Source organism: Propithecus coquereli, unplaced genomic scaffold (genome assembly GCF_000956105.1).
Source record: "Propithecus coquereli isolate 6110/MARCELLA unplaced genomic scaffold, Pcoq_1.0 Scaffold81, whole genome shotgun sequence".
In the NCBI taxonomy this organism is placed as follows: domain Eukaryota; kingdom Metazoa; phylum Chordata; class Mammalia; order Primates; family Indriidae; genus Propithecus; species Propithecus coquereli.
The window spans coordinates 4,821,782-4,837,987 of NW_012154285.1; the positions used below are offsets into that span (position 1 = coordinate 4,821,782).

A 16,206-nucleotide genomic window follows, 5' to 3' on the forward strand; every position below is an offset into this window, starting at 1 on the left:
TACCTCTGGCACCAGGAAGCCAAGCCTGGCCACCCTGGGACACAGAATGAACAGTGATCCCCGATATGGAGTGCTTAATCTGTGCCAGGCCCTGTGCCGATGGCTTCACAAGCCTTCTCTCCTGCCACTCCCCAATCACCTGTAAGGTGTCCTGTTATTTTTAGCGCCTTTTTAGAGGAGGAAACTGAGGTTCAGAGAAGTTCACAAGTCACCAAGCTAGTACTGTGCTTACGCTTAGGTCTGTGTGCTTTTAGGATGCAGAGAGTGTGTACAGAGGCTTACTTACAGAGGGTTACGATTTTTTAAGAAAAAGTAGGGGGAGAGTATGCTTGTTTATGTATAAAATGTCACTGATGGGAACACAATAAACTGGCAACAATGGTTGTCTCTGGGGAGAACTGGGGACCTGGGAACAAAGGCGAGAGTAACTTTTCACTGTTGTATTTGGAACTAAGTGAATGTATAACCTATTCAAGGTATAAATAAAACTGAAGTTAAAGAGACTATGCTCATAACTACCAGTGTTTGCCTAAGTTGCTTGGGTGTGAGAGTACCTGGCTGCTTGTTAGATTCCAGAGACACACCCAGACCAATTTGAATCAGAATCTCCAGGGGGAGGGCTTGGAAATCTGCATTTCACAAGTGGGTGATTCTTTGTTGGGGGGGACAGAGTCTCACCCAGGCTAGAGTGCCATGGCATCAGCCTAGTTCACAGCAACCTCCAACTCCTGGGCTCAAGTGATCCTCCTGCCTCAGCCTCCCGAGTAGCTGAGACTATAGGCATGCACTGCCACACCTGGCTAATTTTTTTCTATTTTTTAGTAGAGACGGGGTGTCGCTTTCTCAGTTTGGTCTCGAACTCCTGACTTCAAGCTATTTCTCCCACCTTAGCCTCCCAGAGTGCTAGGATTACAGGTGGGAGCCACTGCGACTGGCCAAGTGGGTGATTCTTAAGTCTAGGCAAGTTTAGGAGAGAGAACACCTAAGACTACAGGATGACAGCCCAGAAATTATTCCAGCTGGACCCCAGGTCTCTGCAGTAGTAGTGAGGTGGGTATCATAGGGGAATGTATAAAAGATGTCCAGGCCTTCTCTGGGGCGCAGGGGGGGGTTCACACAAGGGTCCCTGCCCAGTTCTACCCCGTCCCAGGAAGAAGGGTGGATCATGGTGCATACGATGCAGGACCCAGGCACTACAGTAGGAAGGAGGTCCCTTCCCCACTCAGCCCACGAAGCTGCTATGGGTCATGTCCTCGTCTGCACAGGAGAGTTTAAGGCCACACTTTCCAAACTGTGACCCTCCTGACCCTCCTCAAGAGTCAGGGTTCAGGAGGGACAAGGAAGGGGAGAGGTAAAAAACCTACCTAACAGTACAGTGAACACTATTTAGGTGATGGGCACACTTATAGCTGTGACTCAAGCATTACAAAAGTGATCCGTGTAACCAAAAACATTTGTACCCCCTTAATATTTTGGGGAAAAAAAAGAAGGTTCAGTGGAAGTATCTTGGGGAAGAGGAGGGAGACAAACACTAGGCTTGCCAATGCTCCACCTATCTTTCACTTTAGCCAGAGCACTTTCTGTTAGAAAACCACTTTACACACTGGGTTTCTGGGACAGACAAAAACCTCCAACTTGAGGGCTTAAGGGGGCCTAGCGAGTAACATTAAGTGAAGCTGGCCTCATTGGAGACAAGACAGTGGTGGGGATGGTGACAGGAACAGACCCTGGGGCAGAAAGAAGGTAGCTGCAATTCCACTCTTGCTCATTGTTGCTTTGCAAGAAGGTGGGCCCAGTGTGGCTGGATCTTCCAAATTTTCAAGCAAAGCCAGAATCCTCCCCAGTGAGACTTTTGCGAGGGCCCAGGCTCTGAGCCAGACTTTCCAGGTTCAAATCCTGGCAATTTACTTAACTGCTTCGCGCATCAATTTTGCTACCTGCAACATAGAGATAATAATAGTACCCATCTCCTAAGGATGCTGAGGGTTAATTCAGTGGATGCATAGCGCTTAGAACAGCATCTGCACAGAATGGTTAACTACTCTTGTTATTTCAAATGGATCCTGACACAATCTCATCTAATATTTCTGCCAAAATACACAACCTGATCGTAGTAATGAGAAAACATGAGAGAAACCAAACCATGAGGATATTCTACAAAACCACAGGCCTGGACTCTTTCAAAATATGTTACAAAATACATACAAAGGTTGAGGAACCGTTCCAAACTAAAGGAGACTTAAGATGTGACAAGTCATCGCAATACATGACCCTGAAGCGGAAAAAGCATTGCTAGAAAGGACATTATTGGGACAAGTGGGAAACGGAACAGGAACGTTGCATTAGATAATTGTATCAATGTCACATCTCCTGAATTCGATCACTGAATTGTGGTTACGTAGGGGAATGTCCTTGGTTTCAGGACAAAGTATTTAGGCATGAAGGACCTTATCTCTAACAAAAGTATATGGCTCAGGGGGAAAAGTACACACAGCTCACCCTCATCATTCCCGGCCTCAGTATCTGCGAACTTGTCTACCTGCTGAGGTCGGACAAGACAACACTCTGCGTTCTCGTTTCAGCTCTGAAAGGACACTGTAAACAAGTGTCCTCTTCTCAGTCTATTTAGTGTCACATGCTTTTTTTGGTGATTTTGCTATTTAAACTGGTCCCCAAGTGTAATACTGGAGTGCTGTCCAATGTTCCTAAGTGAAAGAAGGTTACAGCGTCTTATGGAGAGACTACGTGTGCTAGACAAGCTTCATCCTGGCGTGCGTTATAGTGCTGTTGGCTGTTGCTAATGAGTCAAATATATGAAAACATCTTTAAACAGAAATACACATAAAACAAGGTTACATATTGATCAGTTAAAAAATATGACCAGAGGCTCACCTCAACCCTGTAATTACCCTAGGAGCAACAGCTCAATATCTGCTAATTCAGTGTTCACGGTGACTTCATAGAATATAAGTACTGTAAATAACAAGAAATGACTATATTTCAGTTATTATTCATGCAACTTTTCATAGGTTTGAAATTTTGCAAAATAAAATGTAGGGGAAAAAAATTTTTTTTTTAATTTTGCTTAGAGGCTCACCTGAATGGGGCACCAGGACAAAGAGCCCAGACCCAAGAAACACAGACATGAGAGGGAAGCGTCCCGTAAGAGTGTATTTATGCATCACGCACGCGCACACACGCACACACTCGACACTGACCAGGAGGGAGGTCGAGACAGAAAGGACAGGAAGCACCAGCTGGCACTGGCACAGGGGAGGAGGGGTGACAAAGGGAGCTTCTGGCCCTGCTCGGGCCCCCACTGCCTCCTAACGGGAGGTGCCCCTGAAGCCGGAAGAACAGGAAGTGCTTATTCTCTTACGGGAAAGTTTCAAAGTGCAGAAATTTCTTTCACAAAATGCCTTTTCCCTCCACTCTCTGCCCCCGATGGAGCCCAGCCCCCTGCACAGGCCGTCCCTCTGTAAGGCTGGGGCAGGACAAGGTCATGGGGAAAGGCGTAAGGCCAAAGCTCTGGAGGGCCCAGACCACGAGGGCTTAGGCGTAGTGGCTGCCGGGCGTCAGGGGGTGGTCCCCTCTGTGGTCCAGCTGGTCCTGCAAGCGCGCAAACTCGGCCAGCTCATTGAGCTCCTGGAACTGTCGGTCCGTCTTGTGGCTGACCAGTGAGCGGTAGAAGTGGACGGCAAAGACGATAAAGACCAGGCCGAAGGGGACCATGATGGCAGTGGAGGCGATGGCAGCTGCCTGGCCTGGGGTGATACCGCCAGTGTCACTACTGCTGCTGTCGTTGGCGACTGCACCACCAGCGGGGGGCTTGGTGGGCCGTGGCTGGCCTGGCTGCTTCTTGAGGGGCAGGAACTTGACCCAGCAGAGCAGTACAACCTCGGCCAGGAAGAGCAGCGTGCCGATGACGGTGGAGAAGGCCCAGGCCAGCTCGATGTGGCGGTGCATGCGCTCATGGGGCGACTCCTTGACCGAGTTGAGGTTGTGCACGTTGCTCACGGCCTCGATGTTGGGTAGGATGCAGGTGCTGATCATGAGCGCGAACAGGTGCACAGCCACCAGCACCGTGGTGCAGATGCTGAAGGCGATGAGCAGCCCCAGCGGGTAGTCGTGGTCAGTGTCCAGCTGCACTTCCACCATTGCCACCTGGCGGGGAGAGGAGACCAGCGGGTGAGTGCCGGCACGGTCCTGGCCCACATAGCCATGCTCAAATCCAAACTCTCCCCTCTCAGGCTCCAGGACCCTGGGCCAGTCGCTTGGCCTCCCTGAGCCTCAGTTTCCACATGTATATAATAGGGATAATAAGGCCCACCCACTTGGGGTTAAGAAGTGGAAGAAGTTACTGGTGAAGAAAGCAGCCTTGGAGCCAAGGCTCTGTGAGCTCACTAGCTGTGTGACCTGGGGAAAGTCACTTAACTTCTCTGAGCCTCAACTTTCTTATCTAAAAAATAGGGCATTTTTAAAAATGCATTTAAATAAAAAAAGCAGGCCAGGTGCAGTGGCTCATGCCTGTAATCCTAGCACTTTGGAGGCTGAGGTGGAAGGATCACCTAAGCCCAGGAGTTCGAGACTAGCCTGGCAATAGTGAGAACTTGTATCTACAAAACATAAAATAAAATAAAAATTAGCTGGGCATGCTGGTGTGTGCCTGTAGTCCCAGCTACTCAGGAGATTGAGGCAGAAGGATCATTTGAGCCCAGGAGTTGGAGGCTGCAGTGAGCTATGCTGACACCACCATTCTCCAGCCTGGGTGATACGGTAAGACTCTGTCTCAAAAAAAAGCAATCACCACCCCCCATCCCTCCTGGCCCCATGTCCTCACACATCCTCACACCCAAGCAGAGGCTTCCCCCTCATGCTCTGCTCTGGGGACGTGCAGAGGGATGGCAGCTGGACAGGTGACAGCCCTCCCAGGGCACGCCCAGGCCCTTCCTGAGAACACAGTACAACGGACAAGTACGAAGAGAGGTTTCCCAGAAGCGATGGGTTCAACTCTCCTGCTGGCTGGATAGCCAGCGAGCCCTGGGGCTGTCTCCTCCCCAGCCTGGGGGCTGACGCACTAGCTGCTCCCCACTTCCTGGAGACTCACAGACCTGAGGTTACCAGGGGCATGCTCTGGGCTTGCTACCCGCTGCCTTTCACCTGAGCCTTGAAAATCACCCCCATGCGAAGGAGCCAGCTCATCAGTTCTGGGCCAGGAGCAGCGGGTGGCGGGCAGGTAGCTAAGCTCAGCCAGTGAGGGCTAGATAGGGGATGGGCGGACAGCAGGCACCAATGGCAATAACACCATCAAGGATAGGGATTCTTCATGAAGTGTACACTACATACCCGGCAGGCTTGGGGAAGGCTAGCGCCCAAGTTTATCCGCAGGCAGGCAGGAAACTCCTGCAGCCTGCCCCTCTTTACGCCCCGTGAAGGGGGTGGGCTCCCTCCTTCCTCACCCACTTTCCTTCTGCCAGGCTGCCTGGCTTCGAACCCTGACTCCTCTGCCCTTTATTAGGCTGTGTGGCTCCAGTAAGTTCCTGAGACTTACCCTGCCTCACTTTCCACATCTGTAAAATGGGAATAATGGCACATGCCTCAGAAGGTTGTTGTGAGGACTGAGCTCATCCATGTACAACACTCAGTGCCCGGCACACAATAAACCCTCAATGACAGCTTTGTCATTATCATTCAGTTTAGAAACTTCATCCCCAAACCCACTGTCTCTACCTGAAATCCTCCCGGAGGGGCACGCTCAGGCAGGGAGAGTACCAGGGCCAAACGGGCAGACCTGGGTTCTAGCTTGAGAACTGCCCGTTTCATGTTTCACCAGGTGACCTTGGTCAAGACCCTCCCTCTATCTGTAGAAGGAGAAGTGGGGAGATTAAGGTCACGGTCTAGAGCCGATGTGGGGTCTGACGCCACTGAGAATCTTGTGAAAACAGTGGATATTCTCCTTAAAACACCCAGGAATGTATTAATTCATCAGACTCCTCAATTTCAACGGGCTTCACAGCCTTTTGCCCAAGAATTCCCACAATTGACGACTGTATGTACTTTTCAACCCAGGAGTTTATAAAACATTTCAAGCTCATATAAATTTGGGGCAGTGCCATGAGGATTTGAACCATTTTTGAGATCACTGGTGGCCTAACGCCAACCCTGAGAATTCTTAGTACATGCTGGTGAGGGGCACTGCACGGGGCAGGCCACCAGGGCAGGGCACATCCCGTGGCCCCCTGGCCCCAGCCCCCAGGCCTGCCCACACCTGGGAAAGGGGGGCCCCCCCTCCAGCAGTCAGTGTCTCCTGCCACCTCCCCACCCCCAGCACTTCCTCTTCCTGTTTTGGCCTGCTGCCCCGGAACCTGAAACCGGAGAAAGGACAAGCAGCAGAGGCTGCTGCTTGGCTGCCTCCTGTCCACCGCTATTTACCCACTCGCCGGAAATACCCAGAGCCTTCAGGCAGGTCAGGCCCTGAGATGGGCGCCGGGGGTGTGGACAGGGGAGGGGGGAGCTGCACACAGGTGTACACTCCCAATGTGCGCCCCACCTGTGCTCACCTGTGCCCCGGCAGCGTATCTCCCCGCATAGAGCCATTGAGAGCACAGGCCCACGCCACAACACTGGGCACAAACTGGCTCCTGCACTCACAAACCTGCTGACCTTGGACAAGGACTTCAACCTCTCTGTGCCACAGATTCCACATTGACAAAACCAGGGCCAACTTCTCATGGTCCTTAAGAGGAGCCAATGAGTTGATGCATATGAAGCCCTTAGAAGAAGACCTGGCACGTAATAAAATTGAGTGTCGGGAGGCGATTGTTTGAGCTCAGGAGTTCGAAACCAGCCTGAGCAAGAGCGAGACCCCGCCTCTACTAAAAATAGAAAGAAATTAATCGGCCAACTAAAAATATATACAAAAAAATTAGCCGGGCATGGTGGCACATGCCTGTAGTCCCAGCTACTCAGGAGGCTGAGGCAGAAGGATCACTTGAGCCCAGGAGTTTGAGGTTGCTGTGAGCTAGGCTGACGCCACGGCACTCACTCTAGCCCAGGCAAAAGAGTGAGACTGTCTCAAAAAAAAAAAAATAAAATAAAAATAAACTTAAGTGTCAATGATTACTGGTAATACCATTATTCTCCTTTTACAAATGAGGAAACTGAGGCTTAGAGAGGTGAGGTCAGCTGCCCGATGGGTTATACTCCTGTTGGATTCAAACTCAAGTCCAGTTGGCTCCAAAGCCTAGGTAACAATGAGGGTAACAGAGGAGACGGAATGGAGTTTTGACAAGTAAATGTTTAGCACATGGTCAGCCACAGGAGAAGCTCAGTAAGTCACAGGTAAAAAGCAGAACACACAGGCTGCACGCTGCCTGTAGTCCTGGCTACTCAAGAGGCCGAGGCAGGAGGATCGCTTGAGCCCCTGGATACCCTGAGTTCAGGCTGAGAGGGCTGGCCCCGCACGCCCGTGTTCCAGCTCCCATTCTGGGCCTCAGGCATAAGGAGAGTGTGTGCCCCAAACCACACCTGGCCAGATGGTCACCTCCACAGGACAGAGACCACCATGTTCCACACCATTTGTCACACCCACAGGCTCCAGGGCCAGAAAACAGCAGCTGTTGGGACATACCCGGCCAAAATTAGCCAGCCCTCCCTGAGGTCTTGGGCTAGGGGGAGGCTAAGCCCTCCAAGGAAGAGGAAGGGGCCTGCTGCCCTGCTCCAGAAGAAACCCCATTGCCCTCGCCGGACCCTATAATTCCTGGAACTCCGGCCACATAGGCAGGCTGTATGGGCTGTTCTCGCATTTGGGACCAAGTTCAATGCCACGAGGCTGTGTGAAAAAACGATTCGGAGTGAGAAGAAAGGAACCATTGGAACGAGTCATGGAGCTTGAGGCAAACGTCTCAGGAATAAATGCCACTGCTTTTTCCAGGATGTTTCCTGCTTGGGAAATCTCCCCACGGGTGGGGACAGCAAAGTCAGGGGGCCTTGCAGATCTGGCAGCTGACTTCCAGGGCCCCAGCCCAGGCCCAGAGCGTCCCAGAGCAATCAGATCAGATTGCATGCAGCTTCACAAGGTAAATATAGCCCGTTAACCCAAAATAAACAGCCTCCAGCCAGCCATGGGCCTGCTTGAACCTGGCCACACGGGTCCTAAAGGGATAGAGAGGGCGAGAGACAGCCAGCCCCACCTCACACTGGTCCACAGAACCCCCAGAGGGGGGGTCTAAACCTCGAATGAGAGCCAAAGAAGAGGATTATGTAATTCTGCCCAGGGTACAGCCTGGCTGGCCGGGGCTGACTTTGCCAGGCGTTTGCCCACCACGCCCAAACGCCAACCACCTCTCCTCACTTCTGCTGGGCTCCATGGAGACCCCAGGCACCCGGTGCCTGCAAGTCCAGGCCCTTCTGTGGCAGCTCTCCCATGCCGGGCCTGACCTCAGTGCCCCCAGCTGGGAGACCCAACCTTCCTTTCCCCAGCAGCCCGAGGCTTCTCTTGTCTACCCTTTCAGGAGGATGGGTGGCTGCCCCCTGGAACACGAGGGCCTCTAAGCCACAGTCGCCGTGGGTCACCCAGAGCTGTCTGAGCCTGCTGGCCTCACCTCAAATGCAAACCATCTATTAAGGGGACTAAAGCCTAGTCCAGTGGTTTGCAAACTCTTGACTCTGACAGTCCAGTACTCCATGTTTCTATAAATAAACACACATTTATAACAAAATCAAAAGTTTCACCAAACATTTACCCTGAAAGCATGCCGATAGTCTATTCTCACCAGATGCAATACATGCTGCTGGTTTTTATTTCATTCCGTTCTTACTTCATTTTAAAAAATGCTGGTTGCAGCTCACTAAATTTATGTCACAAGCCACTAACAGGTTGGACCTGCAGACAGGCTGGGGGTGGGGCGGGACACAGGCCTAGACTTTCTGTTCCTCTGGTTAATTCCGATTTCTTCAGGTTTTATCTTCCAAGTGACCACTGCTCCCTGGGCTCCCAAGTGAGGACTGAGGCCATTCATTCATCCACGGAAAACAGTTACTGAGAACTTATTTTTTTTCTTTTTAGTAGAGATAGGGTCTCACTCTTGTTCAGGCCGGTCTCGAACTCCTGAGCTCAAGCCAACCTCCCGCCTCAGCCTCCCAGAGCGCTGGGATTACAGGCGTGAGCCACCGCGCCCGGCCTGAGAAGTTATGTGCCTGGAAGACCTTGTGGCCATGCTGGAGACAAAGCAGAGACAGCAAGATCCCTGCCCCAGAAAGGGACACTGAGGAAGGAGGACAGGCACTAAAACACTAAAGCAAGTAAATGTTTTCAGACTGTGATAAGTGCCCTCAATCGATGCTTCCCCATTACCACACCTACCAAACACATTCTAAACACAGAATTATGTGTCTTACTCCGAGGTATTTCTCTGTTTCTCCAGCATCTAATCTAGTGCTGGGTCAAGGTGGTTGGAGGAATACAGGAAGGTAAGACCTGATCTTGGGTATTTCAGCCCAGGGTGTCCAAAGTTTTCAACAGACAATTCTAGGTGATCCCCTGGGACTCAGAAGATCATATTAGAACCTCTAATGACATTCATTGATACTTTAGCTCATCCTTCCAACTTTCCTATTTTTTATTTTTACGTATGTTTATAATAGCAAGACTTTTATTAGAATGCATATATAATTTGCAAACATACGAATATTAAGGCTAGTGCTAAAAATATTTTCAATAGGGGTATGAGCTCAAAAGATTGAAGACCACGGCTTAGATCAGGGGTCAGTCTGGCCTACAGACTGTGGTTTTTGTAAATAAAGTTTTATTGGCACAAAGCCATGCCCATTCACTTACATATTGTCTGTGGCTGCTTTCCAGCTACAATAGTGGAGTCGAGCAGTCACCACTGAGACCACATGGCTCCTTTACAGACAAAGTTGACTGACACCTAGATTAGAACAATGCTTCCCAAAGAGTGCTGTCAAATAACAGTCCCACAAGATTCTCCTCTAGAGAAAACAGTCTGTGGTCCTATTAGTCTGAGATGTCCCTTCTGGGGAGCAAAGTAAAGGACTCTTAGAAATCCCATGGGAGAGACATCTGCTATGTTTAAACTTTATATTCAGTTTTATTTCTCCAAGAGAACCCTACCGCTCACCCCTACCCAATGCTGATTACCACGGGGCTGCCTTAGGAAATCTACGCAGCGTTCTTCACCAGCCAGGGACCCAGCAGCCGGCAGAGCTCAACACTGCTCCTGGCTGAAAACTCCAGAAATATGCCACAGGCACTTGTGCAATTTTAGAAAAGTTTTCTCTGCTGGGCAGGGAGCGCCCGCCCCTTGGAGTATTCAGCAAAATTCCATTTATACATAGCCCAGTGTGCAAATCCAGCATGCAGAATAGTGTATCTGGAAGACTTCAAAGACTTGGTTATTGATCAGCAAGAGAAATGGTAGCGAGAGGATGGCAGAGAGGAAGAGGCTCCCAGTCAGGCAGATCAGAGCTGAATTCTACTAGCAGGGTGACCTGAGCCTCTAGGCTCAAGTTTCCTGTCCACAGTACATACTTTTAAAAACTATCGCGAGGATTAAGTAGGAAAGAAAAGGGTTCAGGCTCATGCCTGGCACAACAGGGGTTCAGTAAATAGTAACCACCACCATCATCGTTATGGAATTCATAATGTAACTTCTCTGTCTAAAACCGTCAATGGCTCCCTATTGCTGATACAAGAGTTTGAACTTCCTAAACAGCTAATCAAGGCCCTCCATCATTTGCTTGGCTAGATTCATTTTTCTCTATGACTCTCTACACACCCTCAACCCCAGCCACACCAGCCCCTGTATGTTTCCTCCAGATATTGTAATTTCTTATCTCTGTAATGGTTCCTGCCATTTCCTCTGACCAGAGGGTCAGAACTCCACCACCCTCAAGGCTCAGCTAGAATCAGATTCTTCTAACTCAGTTAACCCTTATAAAGCAGTCCCAACACCTTGGGAACAAGGGTGAGATATTAACTCAACGAATCCTTATACTAACATGGTTGGTACTACTGTTATCCCATTTTATAGATGAGGAAATTGAGGCCCAGAAAGGTTTAGTGACTTCCCCAAGGTCTCACAGTTCTAAGAGGTAGAGCTGGAGGCCAGGTGCGGTGGCTCACCCCTGTAATCCTAGCATTCTGGGAGGCCGAGGCGGGCAGATCGTTTGAGCTCAGGAGTGTGAGACCAGCCTGAGCAAGAGTGAGACCCCGTCTCTACTAAAAATAGAAAGAAATTGGCTGGACAACTAAAAATATACAGAAAAAATTAGCCGGGCATGGTGGCACATGCTTGTAGTCCCAGCTCCCCGGGAGGCTGAGGCAGTAGGATTGCTTGAGCCCAGGAGTTTGAGGTTGCTGTGAGCTAGGCTGATGCCACGGCACTCTAGCCTGGGCAACAGAGTAAGACTCTGTCTCAAAAAAAAAAAAAAAAAAAAAAGTGAAAAAAAAAAAAAGGAGGTAGAGCTGGGATTTGAACCCAAGTTGGCTGGCTCGAGTATCTGTTCTCTTACTTTGTTCTACTATATTTGAGCCTCTCAGCTCTGTCCTCCTACCACTCTTTCATGCTTCCTCTCCTGTAGCAACGGGACTACACCTCAGGCACAGGGCTCTGCAGCTGACCAGCCAGGCAGCCTTGGGCAAGTCATCCATCTAGATGACCACCTACCCTCACCCGGTTGTAGGAAGATCACACAAGATGGCCCGCGTGGCACAGCGTCTAGCCTACTGCGAGAGTCCAATCACCAACAGCAGTCACGATGACTATCAGTGATCAGTACTACAGGTAGAAATAGCAATTTCCTGCTCATCTCCATGGCCCCTGCACTCCGAACCTGTCACAGAGGCCCAATAATGTCTTATGATTTGAGCCCTTCCTTCCAACTCATTTTCACAGAAATTCCAAGCAACTTCTGAACCCACTCTGGAACCTGGGAACAAAAGGGTGCTGGTGGGCAGAGAACTTGAGGAGGCAGATAATCCAAAAATAATTGATCTCAGGTCGTGGAAAGCATTTTGTTTACGGCAGCAGGCTGACCTTCCCAATTATCTTCTGCTTAGGCTAATGTTACAGCCTGCCCTCCCCAGCAGACCGGGTCGCTGAGTGTACTCGCCAGTCCTGCAGCGGACAGGGTCAGGCCGAGGCTGGCTGCCTCTCGCCAAGAGGTAAACTGAGGCACAGATGGCCTGAATCAAAGCCCACAGGAGTATATCAGGCTCCAGGAGCGCAGCAGGATGCTGATCAGATGCTACATCCAGTTTGGGTGCTCACCACAGCTGAGGCCTGCTGTTTCCAGAAATGCTGTCTGGAGCAAGAATCTCATCTGCAGACCACAGAGGGTCTGGCCAAGGTGTACATCATCAGATGCTGAAAATCCCTGAACGCTTCAGGGGCCCAGTCTGGCCTCATAACGAATCCACATGCCAGTCCCTGGCAGAGCAGCATCTCTGCCATCTTTGTGCGCATGAAAAAACCAGCCTCGAAGAAGTAAAGCCACTTGCCAGAGGTCTCACGGTCTATGCCCAACACTTCATGAACACCTGGCCAGGCCCTTCCACCCAGGAAGTGGGGAACCTCTCTATCACCTCCAGGCTTTTGAGGAGACCCTCTCTCAATCACACCTGGTGAGCCAGGTGAGACTGGCACCTTTAGCAACCCTCCCGCCCCCTGGAAAGCAAAGGTCTTGTCAGCTTCTCTGGGTTTCCAGGTCTGGGAAGGAAGCCTTCTGGGGGCAGGAAGTTGGTTGTGCTGACTCACAGGCCAAAGGAGAGTACTTCAGGAAACTTGTCACTCTGTTGCCATGGCATTGGGGCTGCCTGGCACCCCTTCCTCTCTGAAGCACACTCACAGGCTGAGTGTCTGCGGTGGGGGTGGGGCATGGTCAGACCTGCCCTGCTGACCCCCATCCTGTACCTCATCCCATCTCTTCCACAGATTTCCAGCTTCATGGCAAAGGCCATTACCCTCTTGTAACCGCTGCCCCAGAATGGAGGCTGTCATGAGGTTCAGCCCTTCCCTGTCTGCACAACTTTGGAGATTCCATCAGCAGAGCCAGGAAGCCTTTTCTGCTCAGGAAAGAGAAAATGAAGGTCCCCAAGAGACCAACTGGGTAAGCCAAGGCCCACCCATTGCCACTGGCTGCCTCAGCCTCCTGACTTCCCCACACTGCTTTTAGCAAGAGGAAGAAGGAGGTGCTACTTCTATGAGGCCTGCCTTGTTTGGGAGGAAGAAAGGACTTGAAAAGGCAGGAAAGTGACACCCATTTGGATCCTCACCATGAGCACAAAAAAAAGGAGAATGGGGCCAGGCTCCCACCTGTACTCTTAACCCTCTGGCAGGAGGATCACTTGAGCCTAGGAGTTCTAGGTTGCAGTGAGCTGTGATGAGGCCACTGTACTCTAGCCTGGGTGACAGAGCAATATCCTGTCTCAAAAAGAAAGAAAAAAGAAAAGAAAAGAAAAGGGAATGGTCACCATCTTAAACCCTAGCAGCGCAATGAAAAGCTGACAACTGGTGGCTCCCTCCCCCCAAGTTGTAAAACTTTCCTTGGCTTAAAAGAAACTTTTTTGCTCTATTTCTCATTCTCCAGGCCTGGTCCTAACATGTCCCTGGCTGGACATTGATCAGAGGTCCATACACCAAAAATGGCACAAGTGCCTAAGCAAGTTCTCGATGCCGGCAGACTTGGGTTCAAATTCAGCCCTCCCAGACTAGCTGTGTGGCCTTGGGAAAGTCCTCTGACAAAATCACATCAAAGGGTTGTTGAGGGGTGAGCCTGGAATTTAGGGAACCTACACAGTGAGTGCCTAGCACATAGCGAGTGGTAAATGTCAGGTATTCTCACAGATTGTTCAGGCACAAGGCAGAGATTGGTTTCTTAGGATTTGGGACAGACAGAACAAAATCCTGTCACATCTAAACTGAAAAGTAGGGTGCTACCCCTTTACACACACACAGTCTCTCTCTGATCTCCTTTTAGGGGCTTCCTCAGTTTCATTTTCCAAATCAGAGAAACTTTCGAGTAGCAGCCTTCATTTACTGATTCAGAAATCAAGGCCCAGAGAGGGAGAGTGATTTGCCTGAGGTCACACAGTCAGCAAGTAGCAGAGCCTGACCCCCCAGTCTAGCCTTCCCACTGAGCCCCAGAGGCCTCTAAAAAAATTCAGGCTCTGCTGCACTGGCCCGCTTGTTTGTGGAACACGGGGAGAGTCCCAGACACACTCCCTTCCCAAGAAAACAGAAGGATGCAGCCACTCCCTCCCTCAAGGCTGAGCTCACTCAGGAGGGAGGCAGGAGTGCTCTGGGCTACAGAACTGGGGGTGGGAGCAGACCCCATTCATGCAGGCTGATGTCACTGAAAGTGATAATAATGTACTTATTATGCAGTGCCCTGCCCCAGAGAGACTCCAAGATTCAGGCCTGAAGGTTATCTCCACAGCCACTTCTCGGCCCAACCTGCAGCCTCATCCACCCCACCCCTCAGAAGCTTTTATTCCAGCCCCTTGGGACATGGGGGGAGGAAAAATATGCCTACCCCCTAAATCAAGAAAGAGCCCATTCAACGGGAACATGTCCCACCCTCCTCCCCCACACCCAGTGACTCAGTGGCAAGTTTCTGGAGAAGAAAATGAGGGTGGGGAGCGGTTGTCAAACCCCCAGGCTGAGGCTCTCGGAACATGCAGTGGAAAAAGGGTGTCAGGAAATCCCCTCCACTAGCTGGTAAAAGAATGTGGCCAATACCTTCAGGCCTCAGGTGTGGGGGCACAAGACAGCTCTGGGGTCTCTCTCCTCATCCCTACCTCCTGACACCTGTCCCCAGAGGGATCAGACCCTTTGAGTCCTTCCTTTCCCCGTGAACACATGTGGGACTGGCTTACAGATCTAACTTTGGGGTGCATCATTCTTGCTGTGTTCCTCTTCCCTTGCCGCAGCAGGCTTGACCACACGCAGGCACCTGTCGCCCACCTCACCTCACGTCCGTTCAGCACCTCTGGCCCCCCTCCAGCGCCCACGACAGCGTCTCCCAGCTCTTCCCCTCACTCCAGGCCAGCCCGGCCTGCTCCTCAGTGGCCCCCGGGCGGGAGCGGTCAGGACAGGAGGGGGGAGGGCAGGGCGGCCCCAGCTCACCATGGCGAAGCCGGAGAGCAGAGCCGACGTCCGGCTGGAGGCTTTGAGCTTGGCGCGGCTCAAGTAGAGCTTGCGCCAGGACAGCGCCTGCATGGAGTGCTCGTTGAGGCTCATCACCTCGGAGTAAGTCTGGCCGATCCACTCCGGGTAGGTGACGGCGGGCGGCGGCGGCGGCGGCGGCGGCGGGGACCCCGGGGGCTCCCCGTCCCCGCTGCGGCGGCGGCTACGGCGGCTGCCGCTGGTGGTGCTGCCGCCGCTGAGGGGAAGCTCGGGACTGCTGCTGCTCGGGGGCGGGGCGGGCTCCGGATGCATGGAGCACGCTGCGAAGGTGCGGGCCGGCCCGGGCGCCCGCGAAGGCAGCCCGCCGCACCTCCGCCTCCCCCGGAGGCAGCCGCCGCCGGCCCCCAAGTGGGCCCGACCTCGCCGGCCGGCCGCACACACCTAGGAGGTCAGAAGCACCCGTAGCCCCAGCCCGCAGGCCCGCGACGCCGCTCGCCAAAGCCCCCGGCGCCCCGGACGCGAGCCTGCGAGGGCCAGCGTCCCGGATCCCCGGGCCTGGACCCCCAGCGCGCGCCGCGATTGGCCGCCACCCCGGCTGGTTTGCATGCGCCCCGCCCACCAGTACGCCCCGCCCACCGGGAGGTAGGCGGTGTTGGCGCGAGTCATGTGATCAACCTCCTCCGACGGCACCGCCTACGAGCGCCGCCGCCCTCACCCGCGCCCGCGCCCGCGCCCCTTCCTGGAAGCGCTCCACTGCCCCGGGCCGGCTGCGGTCTCGCTCCGGGCGCTTCTCGTCTCCGCAGCTACTCCGCTGGCCCTGCTCCCGGAGCTCGGACTCCTGGGTCGGGCCGCCTAGGGTCACCTCTGGGCGCCTCCTGAGGCCCATTTCCCCTGTGGAGCAAGGTGGCGCAAGGTCTGTAGGAAAAAGAGCGGGCTGAGGTCTAGAATTCATGTGTCTGTTTATTTAGCGCCTACTGGATGCCAGCATTGTTCTAGGCGCTGAGGTAGGGTGGTGAACGACACGGACTAGATGCCATGCCCTCTTGGAGTTCACAAA

At 52.4% G+C, this 16,206-nt stretch overlaps 1 protein-coding gene across 1 annotated transcript; it reads right to left on the minus strand.

Annotated features, from left to right (window-relative positions):
* Positions 1-3,160: 3,160 nt before the first annotated feature.
* ORAI1 (ORAI calcium release-activated calcium modulator 1) lies at positions 3,161-15,657 on the minus strand. Its single transcript, XM_012663430.1, has 2 exons — positions 15,150-15,657; positions 3,161-4,164 (listed from the first exon to the last, which is right to left on the minus strand). Exons 1-2 carry the CDS (start codon positions 15,459-15,461, stop codon positions 3,553-3,555), a joined length of 924 nt encoding a protein of 307 aa, XP_012518884.1. The 5' UTR covers positions 15,462-15,657; the 3' UTR covers positions 3,161-3,552.
* Between the last annotated feature and the right edge of the window lie 549 nt (positions 15,658-16,206).

What these genes read in the sequence shown, in the direction of transcription:
- ORAI1 (XM_012663430.1), bottom strand. Translation starts at nt 15,461, where the DNA reads ATGCATCCGGAGCCCGCCCCGCCCCCGAGCAGCAGCAGTCCCGAGCTT. An exon ending in TGCTCTCCGGCTTCGCCATG is followed by an intron (nt 4,165 to 15,149) that starts GTGAGCTGGGGC and finishes TCTCCCCGCCAG; the next exon opens with GTGGCAATGGTGGAAGTGCA.